Source organism: Macrobrachium rosenbergii, chromosome 43 (genome assembly GCF_040412425.1).
Source record: "Macrobrachium rosenbergii isolate ZJJX-2024 chromosome 43, ASM4041242v1, whole genome shotgun sequence".
NCBI lineage: Eukaryota > Metazoa > Arthropoda > Malacostraca > Decapoda > Palaemonidae > Macrobrachium > Macrobrachium rosenbergii.
Window position 1 is genome coordinate 24399658 of NC_089783.1, and position 23916 is coordinate 24423573.

Here is a 23916-nt window from a genome sequence, read left to right on the forward strand (position 1 = left end):
GGATACGTCAGGGACGAATAAGAACCGTAGCCTTATTCATACGAATCAGCCGACTCCTAGCGGCGAGTGACGGAACTATTGTCGCAGTCGAACTGTGGTCGGATGGTTTTGTCTGTCCGGATCCGTCCAGGTAAAGGCACCGGTAGCTGGGTTGACGGGATATGGGTTGTGAGGGGAACCAGGATGTCTATAACCCCCTCCCTCCTTTTTCTTCACTGGGAGGTATAAGAGCGCTGCCCCGTTTAATTTGATCGGAGACTTCAAAACAAAGTTCATACATGTGGAATGCATGAGAGATGAACTAGATTTTCGTTTTGATTTACAGTAGTTTCTCTCATTCAGTAGGAAATTATTTTCCCCCGATCTGGTTCGGTTATGTTATAAAAATGAAAAGGAGTGATCAGTTGATTTCCATTCCACACTTGATAGACTTTACTTTGGAAGTGCAAGGCGGGACCAAGAAGAAATGACGAATTAGGTAAACTGATGCAATGCAAGTTTTAGCGGAACAAGAGCACCTCTGGGAAATTTTTATGTTTCATTAAAAAAAGAAATGGAACGAAATGTTTCACCCTCATCCACATAATATATATTATTCGGAGCCCCTCCAGCATCATTAAAAGACATTATGCCGACGTCCTATCCATCAGATAAAAGAAGGAGAAATCCTGCGCACCTGGCCGAGTGCACCGAGATGTGAAAATTGGTTGGAAGATTGATAACTGTATCATTCCTTTCTCCAGTGTCGGTCTGAAGGGACACGAGGGGTCGTACTCGGGATGTATTGATGGTTTCCTTATTTAAAAGGGACAACACAAGCAGTAGGTCTCATTTTCCCTCTTCCTTCTCCGCTATTGCGATCTTTCCCAGTGATTTTATACTCCTGTCGTACGCTGTCCCTGAAATCGTTGATGGCTGATGTGATTTGACTCCATATGATTTCTGCCTGTGGTTTATAAGCAGGATTAACTTTGCTGTTATGATATATCATCATATCAAATATTTTCTCAGTTGCACGCTTTTAAGAAAACTGTCATCATGTACTAACCGCAGACCCCATAATTATGGCAATTTTTTCTTTTTACATATGGATTATTTAAAATTACTTGTAACCATAAGACATCCTTGAGGTAAAAAAAAATTATTTTAATTCCAACGTCCTTGAAGTCTGTTATCATAACAGTTGAATTAGTTTACTTTGTTACAGACGTATAGACCTAAATTTTGTAATTCAATTTTTCGTTATTATGCGATCAGTGGGAAATATTTCATTTTGGTTCTTATCCTTTCTAGTCTTTCACATCCTCAACGTTAGGTTTATTTTTGTGAGAAGGATTTGAAAATTTATGAGACTTGTGAAATGTAGGTTATATTATTTTTCGTCTTTCAGGTCATAATACTGACTTTTCTTCTCGTTGACATAACGTCAAAAAGGCTAAACGATATTAATTTATTGTCCCACAAATAGTTTCAGGGATGCACCAGCCGCTCGAGGTAAAGAGTGACATGAAAATATTGTTTCCTCTACTCAGACGTTGTTTCATCCACACTAAACAGGGGACATTATGCTTTGAAAGAGATTGTGGTGACACTAAATAAATATTCCTCAGCCTTCCTAGACGTGGTTTCTTTACATTTACCATGTTCACTTACTGCCAAGAAATTTCAGATAGTATTGTTTTGTAGGATTTGTCTCCCTCTTTTAGTAACACTTTTTCTGAGCTTACCCAAATTTGTAAGAAATAAGATATTTTCATGCCATAGCCAACTTTAATTCCTTTTTTGTTGTGAACTTTTTTCATCTCTCGGTTTCATGTTTAGGGTTACTCGCAGGCGCATATTTTTCGCATAGTAACTCTCATTAAGTAGCTTATAGAAAGGCGATAGTATACAGTAAGTGTCCGTATGCCCAAGAAAATATTTGTGTTATGACAGAAGATGTAATGAGTACAGTAATTTGCAACCGATCCAGGATTATTATTATGATTATTATTATTATTATTATTATTATTATTATTATTATTATTATTATTATTATTATTATTATTATTCAAAATTTTCAAACTTTTGTATGCCGCATGGAATGAAACGTCCAAATATAATATGGGAAAAGAGCGAAGATGAAAGAAAAATTAATAATTAAAGGCGTTTCAATCGACCATTAGATCATGTTATATATATATATATATATATATATATATATATATATATATATATATATATATATATAAATGTCATGTAAATACTGACATGTGACATTCCAGGAACATGATGAGAGGGTTGTGATGCTGAGCGTCATGGCACTTCAGGAACGTGTCGATACTGAAGCTCAGGAAGGCCAGCATTTAGTATCATGCCCTATCTGTGGAAGTACAGGCACTGTAGAACAGGATGTAGCCAAGTGTGGAAAGGTTCTAAGAGCAGTTGATGGTGTTTCAGGGTGTTCTGAATTTTCGACTAATGAAATAAATCTTTTAGGAGCCAAACTGCAAAACTTTTGTGTAAGAAAGAACTACCGACTGCGTTCTCTCTCTCTCTCTCTCTCTCTCTCTCTCTCTCTCTCTCTCTCTAGAGCCGTGGACTAGCAGTCGTTAGGCCCGAGTTCGAGTCTCCGGCCGGCTGATGAAGAGTTAGAGAAATTTATTTCTGGTGATAGAAATTCATTTCTCGCTATAATGTGGTTCGGATTCCACAATAAGCTGTAGGTCCCGTTGCTAAGTACCCAGTTGGTTCTTAGCCACGTAAAATAAGTCTAATCCTTCGGGCCAGCCCTAGGAGAGCTGTTAGTCAGCTCAGTGGTGTGGTAAAACTAAGGTATACTTACTTTCTCCCTCTCATTTTCTAGTTTTAGATACCGACTGACATTGTGACAGACAATTGTATGGTGTCATTCGTACATGGATGATGGATGACATTGCCCATTATTGTTCTTTTTATAAATGATCCATTATTTTAAGGTATTTGCAGTGACGTGCAAGATGGCAAAATTAATTAGTTCAATTAAAACCTTAAAGAGGATTTCGTAATCCCGTTCCTAAGGTTATTGTATTATTTGTAAATCCGAAAAAAGCAAGTATGCCTAGATCGTGGTCCATTTTCTGTAGTGCTCTGACGCTAACCAGGAATTCCGTTTTCTTTATAAATTTCTTGTCTCACTATATTCTCTCTCATGTACAGTAATTACAGTAGATTTGCGTAATTCCAACACATTAAGGTAAGAAATACCCTAATTGAGGGCTTTAACCCCAAATTAAGTATGTAAATATCGTGAGAGCATGAATGACCATATCGAAAGTATTTATTTTTTATTTTGTTTTCTCAAACGGATTAAACTTATTGAATGAGTTAACTAGACTCGTTTCGAAGGATCGTTTGTTGCCTGTAGCCTGTCTGAAAAGAATAACATTGATAAATATAACCATCGGAAAAAACTGGCTTGCTTAGGCTACTAAAAATGTGTTCCAGTGCCACGGTAGCCCTTGTGCTGACCATTAGATTTGCGTTCCCTTCGTTATAATTTGTAATTAGAAGCACAAATGAATAACTGGTACATTCTACTTATTTAAAGTTATTTTCATTTTTTAGCAAAGACGATTATATTGCAGAATCATTAGAAATGAAAATATTCTTTCGTGTTAAAAGAACTTAGACCATCGTTTCATCCACATTATAATGAACGCTCACGTTACAACGGATTTTATATTGCAAATGTAGTAAAGTTTTAGTCTGACAGTGCATAATGCGTTTTATTGGCGGTTTTATTACAACGGATTTTATATTGCAATTGTAGTAAAGCCTAGTCTGACTGTGCATAATGCGTTTTCTCGGCGGTTTTATTACAACGGATTTTATATTGCAATTGTAGTAAAGCCTAGTCTGACTGTGCATAATGCGTTTTCTCGGCGGTTTTATTACAACGGATTTTATATTGCAATTGTAGTAAAGCCTAGTCTGACTGTGCATAATGCGTTTTCTCGGCGGTTTTATGACAATTCTTCCTAGTCCGTGCAAACATAATTTCCCATTAAGAATACACACTTCCGGTGGGGGTAGTGCCCTCAGTCCACCTCACTCGGTGCACTGTAGGCGTTACGTATGGTTCGTTACAGCGTCCCTTCAGCTCCTATAGCTGCAACCCCTTTCGTTCCTTTTACTGTTCATCCGTTCGTATTCCCTTTTTCCATCTTTGCACCCTCTCCTAACAGTTGTTTCACAGCTCAACTGCGAGGTCTTCCTCCTGTTGCACCTTTAAAACCTTCTTTACTCTCAATGTCCCTTTCAGTGCTGAATGACCTCGTAGATCCCAGTGCTTGTTCTTTAGCCTAAATTTTATATTCTAATTAAGAATACACACAGGTCTCGAAAAGGAATTTTCCTTTTTGTGCATTCGGAAGGTGACACACGATACTTAATGACATTAATGGCTTTTGCATACGCATGTTTTCAATACATATGTTTATATACACACTCATAATATAAATTATATTTGTGTGGTTGCGCGCGTAGAAGTAACGTCTTTTAGAATATTTGTCTACCATATCCCGTCGGCACAGACTCTGTCAAGTATACTCGCTTGTAGAACAAGGATACTTGTAAATGAATGAATGTTGTAACTTTTGATTTATGTACTTTATAAATGTGTATATATATATATATATATATATATATATATATATATATATATATATATATATATATATATATATATAATATATCAGTCAGCTGTTTCCCTAGTAATGACTGACTCGAGAATAGAAGCAAAATAATTGCCCCTGCCACATTTATCCATTTAACCTATAAATCATATATATATATATATATATATATATATATATATATATATATATATATATATATATATATATATATATATATATATATATATATATATATATGTATGCATGTCTTTGTGTGAGCGTGGATATCGAATCCTAATATTTTTGGATACAGTTTACCAATGCAAAATAAATGGGTATGAATGAAGAATTTCTTCCCCCTCACCTCTCTTGCGCATGTTATTGAGTTGCGAACAACACTGAACCAACTTTCTTGCTTTCAAAGCTTTGCCTGAAAACCTTGATATCTGAGGTAGGTATGATTAAGAAATTCGTTGCTCCCGCCAAGAGTACTACATAGCAGGACATAAATGGAAAAGTAGTCTCACACTTTTAACGACAGTGTTACCAGAAAGGATAAGAAAGTAATTATTTCAACTCATAAACACACATCTCGAAGCCCAGATACGTTGGGAACGCAATGATAAGGGCTTCATTCATCAGCTGAAATATATAAATTTGTTTTCCCTATTCACCAAAATGTAATGGCCTCGCAATGATTACTGAAGTTCTCAGTTTCCTAATTTATTTTGACAAGATTTTCAGTGACAAAACTGAAATCCGATGTAAAAAGTGAATAAAGAAATTTAGTGCTTCCACCGGACATTGGTATGAAAGGAGCTCAGTACTTTTTTTCACTGCGGTAGCAAGAAGTGCACGAGTTTATTTTACCCGTTAAGTGCATATATCACACATAGTTGCTGGTATTATAACCAAAATAAAACCATTCACAGCACAGTCATAGTATCATAGCCATGTTAATGTTGTGTGGAGGAAAAAAGTGAAATCTATGGTCCATGTAAATATGGAAATCCATAACAGGGAGAATTGGCATTTTGCCCATTCCCTTCAGAACAAGAACGGGTCAGCCCATATATTTGTTGATGAAGTCGGACATTTTGTAGGGACTCTAGATGGCACAATATTATAGATGCCTCAGAACGCGTCTTGGCAGTCTGATAGTAGCTTTGCATTTGTTCTAATTTCGGATCCAACAACCTGATTGTATTGGGAGCATTTTTATACGACATATTAAGGTTATGCAATGCAATGTTTTTAGAACCATTTCTCCTCTATAAGCCTTCTGGTCTGTATCTGTAGCATTGTTAGTAAAATGATTTTTCGTAAAGATTTTACTCAGAAGGAAAGTAAGAAACAGTCATTAGCTCCTTATTTTCAAGTTAACAAGCTGAACCTGAAAACTTCAGTGCATCCATCAGAAATGACGTCAACCCCTTGTAACTTTCTTAAACCTTCGCAGAGGCTTTACATTACTTAGGTTATGCGCTCACGCACGTTTCCGGTGGTGTCTAGATTTTACCTGCTGGCTGTGGTTGAGAAATTACTAAAACTCCTGTTCTTATAATAAGGGAATAGCGTGCACGAGCCACATTCTTAGCGGTGGCCCAAAAGAGAATCGCTCCCTACGCATTTTTGAGCGACGCCACAGCAAGCGATTTGTGTTGATGAGGGATGAATTTTTGCGTCAGTTTTAGTGAGGCAACGCTCACGAGCTACTTTGTGTTGCTCAGCCACTATGCTATTGGGGTTCAAAGTCACTGTACTTCTGGGAAGAATTATTGCTCTGAAAGTTTTCCAGCCAGATATAAATATTTAGGCTCCGTGTGTGTAATGCGTTTTACTTAGTTACTATTTGCATGATAACAGTATCTATATAGTTTTTATTATTAATTTTCGTTTTATTACTATTGATTATTTCAGGTTCTTAGTCCTGTTAAGGGAGACACATTTATAAAATTAGATGTTCGATTCTTGAATTTTAGTTTGTCATTATTCTGATACTCATTAACGTTTCCAGTGTTCTCAGTTTCGTTTCTAAAAATATGAGGTAAATTACTTTTTAATAGAAATTTAGAGTATGGTATTTTGGTTAATATTAGGGGTAAATCGCAAGTGCGGTGTTATCAGCAGGTCTTTTTTCATTATTTAAGAGGAAAACATAAATAGTTCATGCAGGGGATACAAGGGATAACCTTTGGAGTACGCAGAATGTTAAATATCCTGAGACGGGTATCATACTGCGTAGTATTCACTGTCAATAAGGTTTAGAAAGTTTAAACTACATATATTTGTAAGTAGTGCTCAATTACACATTTACTTTATATATACATGTCCTTTGCCCTTTCATACTGTGACATTCGAAAGGACTAAATCTACCAGAAAATAATTTGTTATTTAGACCTGTATTTCACATAGATTAAGAATAGTAATGTTCTTTTAACACTAGTTACGTTCCTCTTTTACAGATAAGATTTCACGTTGGAATATTGTAGTTTATTATGAAGGACTTTACAGATATGTTTGGTACAGAACAACCAGTGGGCACGTTAAGTCTTTAAAAGTTCGAGGTGATACGTGGTAAATATTTATTTATGAAATTATTAAGGGTGCAGGTAAAAATACAATGACCAACATAAACAATTGTCACGTATCCTCTCTATATCACTTGGCAGGCATGCAATGAAAATAATTCTTAATAATAGTAAGAGTCTACAACAGAACTTTCGACAGGCACCTCTGTAGCAACATTGTAGAATTTGGAGATAAGTATTTATTGCTTGAAGTACTAAACAGTTTTGTTATTCCAGCTAATAGTTTCTTGTAATTTAGATATGCTGTATGAAATGGTACACTCGAAAATGTCCGTGCGTTTTCATACGGGTCAAGTATTTTTAATTTGCAAAGGGTTGCATTGTATTTTCTACACTGATACTTCACTATGACTAAATCTCTCTTCAACAGAAGCAGAAATTGTGGGAATATTTTGTTGAGAGTTATGCTGAGTATCCCCTTCTGCTTCACCTAGTGATTGATTGCTGCCACTTTCAGACGGCTTCCATGAGCCACCCCAGCAGAGTGCCGCTGTGATGGCCTTTGTCCTTTCTTTTGCTTTATCTCGAAACTTCCGGGTGCCTAGATGGTAAAGCCAGGGATTCCAGGATGTAGAACATAGGAAACTCCACCAGCAGATAGAGCAAACCAGCTCAGATTGATAGAACTTCATGTCTTGTACGTAGATTATCGTGGCTGTCCCTCCTGATACAGTAGAGATAGTGAACAAGACAGTCATCATGATCATTGGTAATGTTAAGTTTTCTTCCTTATTGTCATTTGTTGTTTCGCTTCGTACTTCCGTTGTCTTAACTTTTCTGTAATAATATACTGCCAGTCCTGAAATCACTATTGTTATTGCACACTCGACTCCTAAGACCCCCATCAGTGAAGGAAGTATAACCCTTTTACCTTTAGTTGATACACCTAAAGGAAGTTTAGCATATGAATTCCACTCAGAGTTAAATCCGTTATCGTCATGCATGATGATAAAAGATGTTGAGAGGGATACAATCCAAAAGATACCCACGGAGATTTTTGCCTTGAATGGCGGAAATCTGTCAAGTAATGGTGTTTTAGCATTTGCTTCAAATCGCTTATAGCTTAAAGCAAAAAGGATATGGATGGAGTTTATAGTACAGCAGTTGAAAACAAATGAAGAAAATAGGTAGTAACCTGATTTAGAAGGAACTTCACTGTATTCTAGATTTCTCATTATGTCATCATTTCTCGTGAAAGCTATTACTTCCTCTCTGTCCTCATTCATAAGCATGAAATGCATGTGTACAGCCGGAGCCATAACAAAGAGACAAAGAAGTAAATCTGAAACAGCAAGTGAAATATTAAGCAGTTCCAAACCTATGCTGAGACATTGTTTTCCCAACAATACAATAATTACTACAATATTACCAGTGATACCAATCGCAGTCATGATACAAATTATTACTAGAATGGTCATCTCACATGCTTGGCAGTTTGGAGTTAAATAATTCCAACTTCTTAACATTTCGTGTTTTTTAGGATCATCTGCCAATAGCATAGTATGGTCAGGGTAACAGCACGGCCAGTGTACGTTCTTGAGACCGTAGACTTCTTCCCTCTCATTCAGTAAATAGTAATTTTGAAGTATTCCACTACAAATTATATCCCCATGCATTTTATCGGTATGAAACAAGCGAACGTGGACACCATTGATAACATGATCTATGAGCCTTGTGCTACCAGTACACACTGACTGGAAGCATGTTTTATCCTCTGCAAAGAGGGCTGCTGCTAGTAGATGCTCGAAGTGAACATCATTATCAGAGGGCTTCTGGCATTCTTGTTGGTTAAGGAAAAGAACATTTTCATCTACACAAAAAGTAAATGACCCCATGTCTGAACAGTTCCTGTTATACAGGTCATAGAATGGAGCACAAGCATTTATAAATTTCTCGTCATGTATTACAACTACAGATTGGTTATCATAGGTGATTCCAGATTCTGGGAAAGTACTGTACTCACCATACATGGCAGAAAAGAGATACTCACAAAAATAGAGAGTTTTTGTGAATGAAATTTGACGTAGTACATTTTCGCTGAAGTCGTCATCGTAGTTATAATCATAATAGTAGTAGTACAGAGAAGTATTTCTTTGGTTTTCCTCATCATCGTGTATATTTACAAATTCGACATCTTCAGGTCTGTTGGAACTTGAACTTTCATTTACATTTAGCATCCCACTTATGTTGCCGGGAGATGTTGATTTATTTCCTAGATGGCGACGAATATCTTGATGGTGAAAAGGAGTTGCTGCTAGTGTGGAACTTGTTCTTTCGTTGTTGAAGTAAAGGAAAGTGTTGTTGGCAAATGAAGTTTCTGTAGGTTTATCGTTGGCTGTGGAGATGGGATTATGCTTCCTTTTATTAATGGAAGCTGATTCTTCAGATATTTTCTGTTCTTTAGCTTCTGCCTGCAGCACTTTGTGGGTGATGATCAGTGCGAGTAGTTGTAGAATCATGAGAATTCTTATAGGTGCTCTTAATGCCATTTTTTCTAGTTGGATCACCTGTAAAGTACAGAATTGGTATTTAGCAACCTTTTATATAGTGTTTGAGACATTTTAATTCTAAATATTTCAAAGCATATACTATAATGGCATGGTCAAATTACTTGGACCAACTAACGCACTTCATGACACGGAATTCGAGATAAAAAGTTTTCTCAGAATAAAATTGGTGGAAGTTCTTTCAAACTATCCAAAACAGCATCATATGCCGCAGTAAGTGAAAGATTCAGATATATGAAATGTGAAATGTGGTCAAAGTTTTAAAATGTCATAGGAAATAATACATATTTCTGCACACATGTACATATATACGTACAGTTTTATGTTTTAACCTGGGAAGGGACTTTAAATCCTGAGCAAGGAAAAGGACTTACTTACCATGAAAATTTACATATCTGACTGAAATTGCGAGGTCAGGTAAAACATAAGAAGAAAGAGATGAGCTGAATGCTCTACTCAACAGGGAATGTTGCAGATAAAACACTTGGGTTCACTTAAAGTCACATATATTTACATTAACACAAAATCACAAGAATGGGGAATAAATTAGACAGGTAAACAGAGCCCTGCCAAGAAACTAACTCAAAATAGCAAAAGATAACTGGTGCTAGGGAAATCCACTTCAAGGGCACCACAGAGTAGGTTGCAGTGGTTAGAACCACGACCCACACACACAGTCGGAACGGAGGGATTCCACAGCAAGCAACTCGTCTGCAATTAAGAACGCATGCAGTTATCTGAAATTAGCAGAACCAAAGGAAAATCAAGAGGTGCACAGAAGGCACCAACAAATCTTAATTTGAAACACTGGTAAACACTTACAAAATTAAATTACTGCACTGCAAAACGAAGGTCAGGTCTATGGAGAAATTGCACTTGGAAATCAAAAAGTAAATCAGTAGAAGATAAAAGAATTTGTGACTGCTGATAAACCTCAAGTCCAAGCACATTACCTTATGTTGGAGCGTGGGTCCTTGTCGTTTTGCCAGATTGAGGGGTAGGAATTTAAGAGACAGCACTGGAAGAATACTAAGCTAAGAAAGCAGGCATGTGTTTTGGGAAATGGCCCTAATGGGGTGGAGGTCATGAGGAAAACGTTGCTGGATCTGTTGCCAGGGTGTCTCTGCCTTGGTTTGGGTTGTGTGGCTCCTTTTATGACCTCTGCTGGATTATCTTCCCATGCTCTCGGCACCCCATTTTCCATGGGCGAACGTATGGATTTTGGCACGATCCTGTGACCTCACAATTGTCCAGTCAGCTGCATGGTAAGGCAATGACCGCTTGGCAGTTGGTTGCCATGGGGCCTTCCAAAACTTTCTCTTTGGTTAAATTCCCATCACTAGTTCATCTGTTGCCTGTGGCAGGGATTTTATCTCCAAACGGCTTCGCACCTGGAAGAGAGGTTTCGAGGTAGTTACAGGGTCGAGAGAAAGGATTAACAGAGTGTCCAGGGAACGATAATAGGAGATTTAAGAACGGGCAATGTTTTCCATGACCTCCTTGTCAGTCAGCAGTGTGATTAAAAGTTACTGTGCTTCTTTTGAAAAGAATAAAACAGTTCAAGTTTATAGTAAAGTCACTTAAAGGAATAAAAGTTATGTTTTTCTATATGTTCCATTGCTAAGCTTGGAGGGCGAGTTGACTTGGGAAGGGTATCCCTTCGTTGCAACTTCCCCCACAGGTTGACATGTCACATCTTGAATTGGGTGAGAATGTCTACAGACAAGTTAACTCGACTGACTATGGTATTATCTCTCATTAAACTTCCTCTGATGGCACTAATTATGTTACAGTTAGTGTCTGTGAGACAGTGTTACTGCAAATGATATTACATCACTTCCAAAATTTACGTTATTGCAGAATAAAGTGCAGCTGGTACTTAAATTCATTAGGTAATGTTCAGTTGTTACTCTGAAGCAGCATTTATAGCAAGTTCTAATTAAAGTATTCCATGAATGTATATGTCATTAACCATTGTAACAACGTAAAAACAGTGTTAAAGAATTATTACTAGAGTAATTCCTAAAGTTAATCATGCACTTAGTTATAAGGTTAACTTTGTGAATTGAGAGTCATGCAGTTAGTTTGCCCTGATGAGGCATCTCAATTGAAGTACTCCTGGGCTTATGTTAGGTGGTGCCACGATACTTGGATATGATGGACACTGTACCAAATGTGGCACTAAATTGTGAGTGCCTAGCAGAACTGATCTAAGTACATGTTAATCAAAGTACATGAAAAGGGTAGAGTCAAGGAAGGAAGTATCGTACGTTTTCGAGAGTGCTAATTCTATTGGGCATAATGCGATCCTTCACTCTGGAGGGTGCCATGTTACAGGTGTGGGGGACAGGAAACTACTTTTAGGTGTTAGTTCTGATGCCTGGAAAGGACATCAGCAATCTTGTTGTCTGTACCCTTAATGTGTTCGATCCTTTGATTGTAGTCTTGGAGGTCAAGACACCAGCGCATCAAGTGCTTGTTCTGATTTCTAAAAGTCTTGAGATACTTAAGGGGTTATAATCAGTAAAGATGGTCTAGCATGATAAGACTCAAACTGTTTCAGGGCCAAGATAATGCCCAGAAGTTCTTTTTCTATTGTACTATACCTGGTTTCAGCTGGTTTGAGCTTCTTGGAATAGTAGGCTGCTGGGTGCCTAACCTCATTCTTTTCTTGAAACATGACTGCCCCAGTGCCAGTGTTGCTGGCATCAACTGCCATGTAGAAGGGCCGGTTGTAGTCGGGTGTATGGGGAACGGGCTGACTGATTAGGACTGCCTTGTGGTGGTCGTATGCCCTCTCACACTCGGGTACAACGGAAAGGTTGTTTCCTTTGGAAGAGGTTAGTTATAGGGGCGGCAGCACCAGCAAAGTTGGGAATGAAACGTCGGAAGTACTGAACCATCCTGATGAATCACTGAGCTTCCCTCTTGGTCATCGGGTAAGGCATATCCTGAGTGGCACCGATGTTGGCATCCTTTGGCATCGGTTGGCTGTTTCCTACACGGTGACTGAGATATGTTATTTCGTCCACCCCAAACCGACATTTCTTTAAGCTGATTTCGAGATTGGCGTTTTGTAGGACAGTAAGGATTTGGTTCAGGATTTGCAGGTGCTCCTCCCATGATTTGGCGTAGGTTAGTACATCGTCAAGATAGACGACACAGTTCTTAATTCCTGCCAGGACTTTATTCATTAGCCTTTGGAAGCAGCTAGGAGTGATTTTGAGGCCAAAGGGCATTACTCTACATTGGTAGAATCCAGTAGGCGTGTGAAGGCAGTCAGAGGGCGCGACTCCTCTGACAGGGGCACCTGCCAATGCCCTTTCTCAAGATCTATCTTGCTCAGATAGGGAGCACTGCCAAGGCTCTCCAAGCATGCTTCGATTCGTGGGAGAGGGTGTGGCTCAGGCTTGGTGACTTCATTTAACTTCCTGAAGTCTATGCACAGCCTGTCTCCCCCTCCTTCCTTCAGAACCAAGACTACTGGGGAGCACCACTCTCTCTGACTTACTTCAATAAGGTCTAGATCGAGTTGAACTTGTACCCACTCCTCCGTTCTCTTGGCCTTCTGCGGATTGACCCTGTAGTAGCCTTGGGTGATTGGAGTGACACCTTCCTGCAGGTGTATGGTGTGCTCCAGGACATCGGTACATCCAAGACGGTCCTGGGTTACTTGCAGGTGTGTGCTGAGCAGTTGGAATATATCATGTCACTGGTGATCCTCAAGCCCTGGAGTAATAGCTTTGAGGCTGAGTAGAACTTCTGAATTCGTTGATAGGGACAGCATCGTTGTTATGGTGCCTACAAGGGCCCCTGGGATCAGAGGGACATCCTCAGCCTCCTTTTCTTCTCATATCAGATAAGACTGTAATAGAGTTACATGGGGCCATTTAGCCCACCTCTGTCTGCAGTCTACAAGGTAATTTATGGCCCCTCTCCTTCCGAGTATTTTGTGAGATCCTGTGAATTGGGTCTCAAGGGGGCAAGTGGCTCCAGTTCAGAGGACTAGGACCTGGTCCCCGATGTTGAAGGATTGGGTTCAGGCTGTTTTTATCAAGCTTGAGCTTGACTCGCTCTTGGGTTGCGGCCTCTGTTGCTTGAGTGATCGCCCACGCAGCCCAAAGATTTCTCTGAATGTTGGGCAGGTCCTTCACCCAGTCTGCCCTTGCTGGTTTGGCCCAGGCCTCATACAGGATATCGAGGGGGCCCCGAGTAGAGTGGGTGTATAGGAGCTCGAAGGGGCTGTACCCTAGGGTCTCAGAGGGAGCTTGGCGGATTGTGAAGAGGGTGTAGGGGAGGTTCTCTTCCCAGGTTGCTCCTCCTTCGTGTTCAAGCTTGGACAGAGCGGAGATGAGGGTCTGGTGGAACCATTCCACTATTCCTTGGCTTTCTGGGTGATATGGGGTAAAATGGATGTGCTAGATACCATGGCTGGCCATGCAGTTGCAGAACTCTTTCAACATAAAATGTTGCCCATGATCACTTTGAATCGTTCAGGGAAACCAAATGACAGAAAAACTTGAAGAGTGCCTTGGTCATGTTCCTGAAGCTCTCCATTCGGAAGGCTGTCAGGAATGAGCAGCAGTGTGGGCAGCTCTTAGAGCCTTGTAATTAGAACAGTGCCTGTAATTTGTGGACATGTGACCTTTCTGGCCGCAGTCCTTGCAAATTTCCATGCTGTAATGTCTTTGGGGCACTGCCTCTGGGGAGGGAGCAGGCCCATTGTTGCTCACCCAAGGGCCAGGCATGGCTTGGTTGGGCGTGGTCCCATTTGGGGACTTAAATGGGACCTTTGACTGACTCAGTTTTCAGGTGGCACTGTTCCGTGAGGTACCCGGCTTTCTTACAATGGCTGCACATAGGCTTCTTCAGAGGATGTCTATTTTTGGGCTGAGGGATACCAGAGGTATGAGAAGGGGTTGTAAATCCTACTTCCCAAAGAACTAGCACAAAGATGGTATGTATCCCAGCTGTCCGCCAAGCGATAGCATTAAGTGAGTGTCTTGCGGGCTTTTTCACACGTTGGTGGCAAGAGCAAGGGGGCGTAATATCGGAAGTCCTCAACAGCGGTGGACTCCAGCCATCACCTGAGAGTTCTGCTCTTACAGTACACCCATTCAGTCCAGGTTTGACCTGCTTCCTTGGGCTGGCCTCGCCAACATTGTCTCCAGCGTTCGGGGCTGATCTCATAGGCCTTAGTGATGGTCTTTTGGACCTCCTTGAGCTTCCCTCGCTCTTCTGGGTTAAGGGAGCAGAAGACGACTGCACCCTTTCTGCCTAGGTGCTTTCCAAGAATCAAGGAAACTTCTGTGGGAGTGGGCTTGTAATTTTCTAAAACCTCTTCTACATGGTCAAGCCATACCTCGGGTTCAATGTCATTCCATTTTGGTATGAAGGAGCTTGTGTGGTTGAGCAAGGACTGGGGAGGGGTCGGAGCGGAGTTCCCGGCATTAAGTTGGGCAAGCTGCAGCTCATGGGCCCTTTGCTTTGCCTTTTCTTTTTCTTTCTCCTTCTCCTGTCTTTCTCCTTCTGTCTTTCTTTCTCCTCCCTGGGTTCTCTTGCTTCTCTTTCCCTTTTCTTCTCCTCTCTTTCATTCTCCTTCTCCCTCTTAGCCTCTGCCCTTTGTTCATTTATCCATGTTGTCAGTTCGAGCTCCCCTCATTCCCAGCAGTTTCCCTGCCTTGGTGAAGTATTTGACTTCCTCGAGAACATCAGTTTTGTTGCAGGTGCTTAGGGGGTGAAGTTGTTCCTCCAAACATCAGGCAAAGGGTTGTGGTTTGGTCCGTAGGGCGGACTGTGGCACTCTTTGTGCAGGATCATTCCTGGGAATCCTGGGAATCAAGTCTGAGGTGAGGTTCTGATCATAGAGAATGGGGGGTTTTGGTAGTTCTGGAGAACTTAGGATTTGTTCTTTAGAATGCAGAGTTGTTCGAATAGAACGAGTTTGGTTTGTTCCAGAGAACTCAGGTGTGTTCGAATAGAACGAGTTTGGCTTGTTCTGGAGAACTCAAGTTTGTTCGTAAGAACATGGGTTTGTTCGAATAGAACGAGTTTGGCTTGTTCCAAAGAACTCAGGTTTGTTCATAGATCATAGGTTTGTTTGAATAGAACGAGTTTGGGTTGTTCGGGAGAACTCAGGTTTGTTTGTAAGAATGTAGGTTTGTTTGAATAGAATGAGTTTTCCCTTTAAAGGATTGGTGGGAGCCCTCGATATGGGTTAGGCTCGAGAACTCGAGTGTGTGTGTTGGAACATGGAAGTAGTAAAATGGGTAGTGTAAACCTTGGAAAAAGGGGTTTGGTTTGGTGAGAGACACCTGGGGACTGGCGCAGATGGTTGAATGGTTTATGCCAAAGTATTGGTCTAGGCAAATTGGAGGCAGTAGCTTCTGAGGATACACAATTCTTATATCTACGTGCACGAAGCGTTGATTTGCCGAGATCATGTGTACAAAGAATTTTAATCTACTCCAGTTTGACCTGATGGGCACGTGATAATAAAGGTAATGTGAATTTACTACACATTAAAGTCTCGGGGGATTGTTTTGACAGGAGCTCAGCATGTGAGTGAAACACATGGCTGTCTGAGTGAAGTTCTGAGAACAATTTTGGGAATGTTTTCTCCCGTCTCCCAGCTGCTCAAGAGTTATGAGTGAAGAATTCACTTGCTTGCGCTGATTTCTGAAAATGAAATGAATTTTGTGAATGCTAATTTTCAAAATATGGTCTTGGAAATTGTAGGATTTTAATATGAATTCTAGCATGGGCGAGAGAGAGAGAGAGAGAGAGAGAGAGAGAGAGAGTCCAGTGAGTGGAATTGCTGGGTGGGCCTAAGTTCGTTGTCTGATTTCTGTGTTGCCTAGCTAAATAATGGTGGACAGCAAATTGTTCAGAGCACGTTGGGTAAAGAGAAATGTACTATTCCCTTGGTTATCACTTTGTTTAGCACTTCACCTCCCAGCTAACCTAACATTTAAATCATGCAGGCTAACGTGCAATAGTGACAAAGCTTGTGTTTCTGAGAAACAACACTCTTTCCTTGCTGTGAAATTATTTGTGTAGCATACACGTGGGTTAACTGATCCCTAACAAAATTTTTACAGTCATGGTTATGATTGCCAATAATATAAAAATATAAAAATAACACTATACTTATGCTGTGGAATTCTGTTTGATTGTGCGCTTATTAAGGAATTTTACGCTAAAGTTTGTTTCTTGCCTTGCATCCAGCTTTAGCGAGGCTAATAGCTGATACCTGCAAGTTGCAGGTTGCAGGATTCTGAGCACTAAGGTCGCCACTTTTATGTTTTTACCTGGGAAGGGACTTTAAATCCTGAGCAGGGAAGTTACTTTTATGATCTAACTGAGGAAAGGACTTGTTTACCATGAAAATTTATGTATCTGAGTGAAATTGCAGGGTCAGGTAAAACATGAGAAGAAAGATGAGCTGAATGGTTTACTCAACAGGGAATGTTGCAGATAAAACACTTAGGTTCACTTAAAGTCACATATTTACATTAACACAAAATCACAAGAATGGGGAATATATTAGACAGGTAAACAGAGTCCTGCCAAAGAACTAAATCACGATAACAAAAGGATAACTGAAGATGATGGGGAAATCCACTTCAAGGGCACTATAGAGTAGGTTGCAGTGGTTAGAACCACGGCACACATGCACAATCAGAACGGAGGGATTCCACAGCAAGCAACTCCATCTGCAATTGAGAAAGAATGTGGTTGCGTGATGGAAAATTACCGTAATCAAAGGAAAATTGAGAGGTGCGTGGAAGGTGCCAATAAGACTCGGTTTGAAACACTGCTAAATACTTATGAATTTAAATTACTGCACTGCAAAATGAAGGTCAGGTCTATGGGGAAAATTGCATTTGGAAATTGAAAAGGAAATCAGTAAAAGATAAAATAACCCATAACTGTTGAAAAACCTCAAATCCAAGCACGTTACCTTATGTCGGAGCGTGGATCCTTGTCCTTTTCCCTGATTAGGGGGAAAGGAATTTAATAGGCTTAGCACTGGAAGAATACTGGGCTAAGAAAGCAGCCATGTTCTTTGGGATATGGCCCTGATGGGGCAGAGGTCAAGGGGAAAATGTTACCGGATCTGCTGCCAGGGCGTCTCTGCCTTGGTTTGGGTCGCGTGGCTCCTTTTGACCTCTGCTGGATTATCTTCCCATTCTTTCAGCACCATATTTTCTATGGGCGTACATATGTGTTTTGGTGCGATCCTGTGACCTCGCAATTGTCCAGTCAGCCGCATGGTAAGGCGATGACCACATGGCAGTTGGTTGCTATAGGGTATTCCAAAAATTTTCTCTTTGGGTAAATCCCCATCACCAGTTATTTGGGTGCCTGCAGCTGGAATTTTATCTCTAAACGGCTTCGCACCTGGAAGAGAGGTTTCGAGGCAGTCATGGGGCCGAAAGAAAGGATTAACAGAGTGTCCAGGGAACGATAATAAGAGATTTAAGAAGGGGCAGTGTTTTCCATGACCTCCTTGTCAGTTAGCGTGTGATTAAAAGTTACTGTACTCCTTTTGAAAAGAATAAAACAATTCAAGTTTATGGTATAGTCTCTTTAAGGGATAAAAGTTACATTTTACCGTATGTTCCTTTGTAAAGCTTGGAGGGGAGTTGACTTGGGAAGGGTATCCCTTCGTTGCATATATATATATATATATATATATATATATATATATATATATATATATATATATATATATATATATATATATATATATATATATATATACATATGTAGTCTGTGTGTGTGCCTGTGTACATTCAGTCATGTATAAATAAATATGCATAAATAATATTTCGGCATTCAAGTTATTTTCCCCCAAATAGTGGTGGTTTAGAGAATAAGCATATAATGGTCACTGCCTCAGTCCTAATTTTACCGTTGATTTATTGATGAGACCTGTATAGAAGATTAACAATAATACCATCTGCTTTATAAGATTACATGTAGTGCTGATCAGCAGCATCTTCAACCTGTCTAAAAGTTTTATGTCTTTAAGTGCTTCGTGCTTTCTTACGTATTAATGCCCCTTCATTCCAGTACCTATTCTTTGCAGTCAGTCCAACACTTTCTAGTTTTTCCCCTCCTTCCCCCCAACACTATCAAATTATACATTTTTCAGCAATATATTCTGCTGTTCTTTCCGTGTGATCTAGCGTTTCAGTCATGCTGATCTTTTTAATGCTTATTCTACATTACTGCATTTCTTACCTTTCCAACATTTCTTGTGCGTCACATGCTTCATAACCAGCTTCAGTCTGTTCTCTTTCAACGTTATTGAAATCCCTCCATAAATCACTTCTTTCTAATATTTACCACCTTAGCTTCCACTGGTACTCCGAGACTTCGCAAATAATGTTCCCACAATAAACAGTTTATCCTTACAGGTGACTGCAGTTTAATGAGTCAGCAGCCACTGCCACCGTTACCTCTTAACTGTTTAATTAAGAATAAACTCTCAATACAGATAACTTACATAGCATCAACAACCATCAACCACGCGCATAGTCTCAGTCTCTCTCTCTCTCTCTCTCTCTCTCTCTCTCTCTCTCTCTCTCTCTCTCTCTATATATATATATATATATATATATATATATATATATATATATATATATATATATATATATATATATAGACAGTATGTGTCAGGCGTGTGCTTGTGTGTATGTGTAAAATTTGATCAGTGAATGAAGTGTTTCCTTTTGTATCTATCTGTCTACCTATCTATCTCTCTATCCATCTGTCTATCTATACATACATACAGTATATATAATATGTACACATTATATATGTATATATATTATATGTATATATATATATGTATGTAGGTATGTATGTATACACCTGTATATACATACACTATGTGTCTGGCTTGTGTGTAAATTTCGAGTTATTAATGTAGTATATTTCCTTTCACTCAGAGGAAGACAGTTGACACCAACCCTGCTTTATCTCTTGAGGTATCCGGTTCACATTAATCACTTTTCTCTCTCTCTCTCTCTCTCTCTCTCTCTCTCTCTCTCTCTCTCTCTCTCTCTGGTTGAACAAAATGGTCAAACACTTATGGCATTGGATGTCGAAGCATTACCAAAGCTGTGTAAGTGTTGTCACTAGAAGAAACACCTTTTATTAAGGATTGCATTGGCGTCTGGAGGCATGGCCATCAGTGTAACGTTGGTTACTTATTAAGATGTTTCAGTATAGTAATTATTTATTTTCAGTTTTATTCGAAGTGGTGACGAGTGTGTTATCCTTTGCGTTTCTTAGTATTTCTTCAGATATAGTAAGGATGGGAAAAGTATTAAAAATAATTTTATACAAACATTCACAGTATGTAAATTTGATGAGTCTAAATTCATTATAACACTTTTGATGCGATCAAGGAGAAATTACATTGGTACTTGCTTTACCATAACAATTTTCAACAAAGGTATTTACTCTCACGTGGATTTAGAGATTTGAAATGGAATGATTTCATTGGAGGATTTACTTTACAATGACGGAAAAATTATGAAATGGTAGTGGAGAGATCTTAGAGTCTGTGTTCATTTTGGACGAGTGTTTGTATTCCATCTTTTAAATTATCTGTTTTGACTGATTAAACAAAGTATAACAAAGGACAGATAAAGTACGCAGGTATTTCTTTCTAACTGTAAAACAAGTAATTGGATTTCATTCGTTTTCCACTTCTGATCATGATTTCATTTTTATAATTGCAATTCAAGGGTTGCAGTTAAGCTGAGAAGTTTATGTTGAAAAGGGAAGGAGAGCTAATATCGAAGATGTAGCGTTATTTACATCCTTAAGCTCACTCAGAATATCATCTTTTTCATTTTCATTGATGTAAAACGTTTTGCTAATACGATTTCTCGTTCATCCTTCACAATTTGCTGATACCAGATGGTTTTAATGGACAAATGCTATAGTAACTTATTTATAGCTTTTAATTAGTAACGTTATGACACATTTTGCATGAAATAACTCTTGGAAAGAAATATGAGAAAATAAAAAGAGATTGTTTCAATTATTGTAAGGTAACACTTAATTTTTATTTCTGAATGCGTCTTCAGGTCAGTTAATGTTGTACGAAACATTGGCACAACTACTGTAATTGTTTTGCAGAGATGAATTAGCCATGCACAAGTAAAACTCGTACTGAAGTGTTGTTGATCTTTCAGAAGACAAAATCTCGTCCATTGCTTAATTTTTTGAATGAAATTATTCGTTGAAGTAATTGGAAACACACAGTGCGCACCCAGTCACATACTTTCCCCTGGATAGAATGAATTGCCGCAGTGAGGCTAGCTTACCGCTGTGACATTCTTTCCTTCTGTTGAAGTTGGTGAACGATGTTATCGCGATGCATGAAGAATTTGGTAGGTGTAAGTGATACTTTTATATTTTGCCGAAATTTGTATTTAACTTGTATTATTATCAAGAATATTTTACATTAGAAGAGTCAACAGGAATTCCTTTCAAGTGGTTCACAGGGCCAGTCTTGATGACCTTGGAAAATGTTACCACCGTTTCGTTAATATCGTAATGTTTCGTACCCTGAACCCTTAATTTATTTCTTGGCGCTTCATTTTCGTTTCCCTGCCATAAATATGCTTTAAGTGCTGTTTCCCAGTAATCGTATTCATCTGTAGTCTTTCAGTTGGCGTTTTTAAAAGGTACTCTTGCAGTGACATTAGTAAGGTTGTCAGTTTGCCAAAAAGTAACCAAGATGCGGTCGGACATTATCTTAGTGCTGTAACGTTTTCTTTGATGTGTCCAGGAATTCGAGTATATATTAACGCCTACTGTATTATCGAAAGATGTATTTTATATAGATTTGTTTGCTTAGGTATGGTTATTTACTCTTGCGGCTTTTACATTAGTTATTGTGAAGTATGGGAAGCCATTTCGAAACCACGTATAATCATTTTCTTAATGTTTTGGGATTCCCCAGGGAATGCTATCAACGCGCGTCACAGCATCCTACTGTGTTTAGTTGTTGTGCGCACGTCGTAAATATTCTGATACCGTAAATTCAGGCTGAAAATTCCCCACAGGCATAGCGTCATGTTTAATTATATATCTAAGTCGTAAAAAAACAGATGTGATTAATCTTCAAAAAACATAGAACCATTGATTTTCATCGTGAATTTTTGTTTACTGTTGCTGTTGTTGTGACTGTTGTATTAAAATTAGAAGAATAAAAAACATGGTTAATGTATATTTGTGCCAGTGTGGGAATGTGTTCACATACATTAATGGAGGCATATGTATGCCGGTCCCTATTGCCTACCGGTTTTTTTTTTTTTTTTTTTACTGACTAATACAGCGCTTCCAAGTAATATCCACATGTGTCTTTCCTTCAAGAATCTTACACCTAACCATGCAGACTTACCTGGGTAAAAGGATTCCTCAGTAGCAATTAACCTCACCGAAGGGAATGTTTGTGTCTAATGTGAGGTTGGAGAGGTGAGACATTATAACCGCAGAGAGTGTAGCTCCTCCACTCCACCACTAGTCTGTGTCAACTGGGACCTGAGAAACAGCAAGTGCTCGAAACCGGCAACTCTCACTTAGGCAAGAGTTGCACGATAGCTTGTAACGTATGATCTCAAAGTGATTTAAAGTGTTACCCTGTTATACTGTTAAACTGTTAGTGCCATATTCATTGCTGAATCTTAGATGACTCGCCTCTGAAGACAACTTCCATAACATGATCTGCTTCATACACGTCCACAAAAAGCTAATCAGCAGCACATCAAACTTCCCTACTCGCATTATGGTATTTACATCGTATCTCCCTTACGCTTGTGCTGTGTTCAGCTTTCGAATTATGGACTCTTCGACATCCTATATTCGACAACCTCTCGTCCATAGGATCAAACCATCTCAACCCCTATCTATCCTTTTACCTGTGCTGAACATTTTACACGTTCCGATCAAGATTAATTTCTAACAAGGTGGGATCTCAACATCTTAAATTTAGATTTGCTTTTATTATCATATACAGCCTCCCCCTCTCCCCCACTGTATTTCAAAATAATCTTATTTTTGAGAAGAGGAAAAAACATTAGTAATGAACAAAGCTTGAAAGTTTAGGAGTTCATACGCCAGTTTGGTTGGAGAGAGAGAGAGAGAGAGAGAGAGAGAGAGAGAGAGAGAGAGAGAGAGAGAGAGAGAGAACAAGATGTGACGTGCTAGGTTGGTATGCTGAAAGAAAAATGATAAAGCAATCAGAATACCGTGTATAAGATGGGGAAACCCGAAGCCAAGTGAACCTCAGGCTGCCAAATCAAATATCCTAAGCCTAATAATAATGCCAGTTGAAGACGCAGAGAGAAAAGCTAAGAAAAAAAAAATGATTTTCCGATAAGGCGATAACGAATGAGAAGAAAAAATTAATTCTTTTGTACGATACATAAATAGACACAAACACACCCTCATTCTCCCTCTTTCCCTCCCTCTCGAAGCCGCTGATAGGCAAAAATTCTAATTTTCTACTCAAAGGATAAAAAGACAAAGTTTTCCAAGATGAGAAAGTTTTTCAAAGGAGTCGAGTTTTCTTCATAATTAAGAAGAAAAGCTGAGGAAGGAGTTTTTATCTGGGCTCTGCTTTGCATTAAGGGGACTCCAGTTTTTTTTTTTTTTTTTTTTTAACGAAAGAGAAGAGAGACGAAGAAGATTCGGTCGCTCATTTTGGAATAAGACGACGACTTGCCAATTTCAAGGGGAACTCTTTGCAAGGCTCAGTTTGTATATAGTTTCATCATTACCAGGATTTTATCGAGATAATGGATACTGTCTCCTTGGACTGTTAGGACGTCTCGAGATAGTCATCTCAGACATTTATTAAAACAAGAGAGCCGATCATGTTATTCACTGTGTCGAGGTTGCCTAGAGTCCGTATTTGGTGGCGGTGAGGGTTTGTGGGGACAGGAGGGGAGAGCGTCTGGGCTGTATTGCTTACATACAGTTGTGGCAAATTTTTGAAAGTCAGCCGTCATTTCGAGTGGGTTTCATTAGGAGACTGAGATAAAGTCGAACACCGCTTTCACTCGTTGGTTCTGGGATCCCTCTTCAGGGTTTGCCAATGCCTGGAATATAAAAGTTAATTATTTGATTTCTTTCTCAAATTACTTTTCGTGG

General features: G+C 39.2%; 3 protein-coding genes across 5 annotated transcripts in view; 1 reads left to right on the top strand and 2 right to left on the bottom strand.

The window, feature by feature from the left end:
• LOC136828660 (protein spaetzle 5-like) overlaps positions 1 to 23916 on the top strand; it is a 395065-nt gene that overhangs the window by 194818 nt on the left and 176331 nt on the right. The gene's annotated exons all lie outside the window — the stretch shown is intronic.
• Positions 6923 to 22326, bottom strand: LOC136828659 (uncharacterized). Of its 2 annotated transcripts, XM_067086710.1 has the most exons (3): positions 22166 to 22326; positions 10689 to 11126; positions 6923 to 9735 (listed from the first exon to the last, which is right to left on the bottom strand). In XM_067086710.1, the coding sequence occupies exon 3, from the start codon at positions 9715 to 9717 to the stop codon at positions 7558 to 7560; it is 2160 nt and encodes a 719-aa protein (XP_066942811.1). In that variant the 5' UTR covers positions 9718 to 9735; positions 10689 to 11126; positions 22166 to 22326; the 3' UTR covers positions 6923 to 7557. The 2 variants fall into 2 exon arrangements, with proteins under 2 accessions (XP_066942811.1, XP_066942810.1); XM_067086709.1 differs by lacking the exon at positions 10689 to 11126 and having other exon boundaries at positions 22166 to 22318.
• LOC136829031 (uncharacterized) overlaps positions 15079 to 23916 on the bottom strand; it is a 55728-nt gene continuing 46890 nt past the window's right edge. Inside the window, exons 5-7 of the mRNA XM_067087418.1 lie at positions 17850 to 18138; positions 17699 to 17731; positions 15079 to 15355 (exon numbers count right to left, since the gene is read on the bottom strand). Of these exons, the coding sequence (XP_066943519.1) occupies positions 15079 to 15355; positions 17699 to 17731; positions 17850 to 18138 (599 nt within the window). The remainder of the gene's footprint in view (positions 15356 to 17698; positions 17732 to 17849; positions 18139 to 23916) is intronic.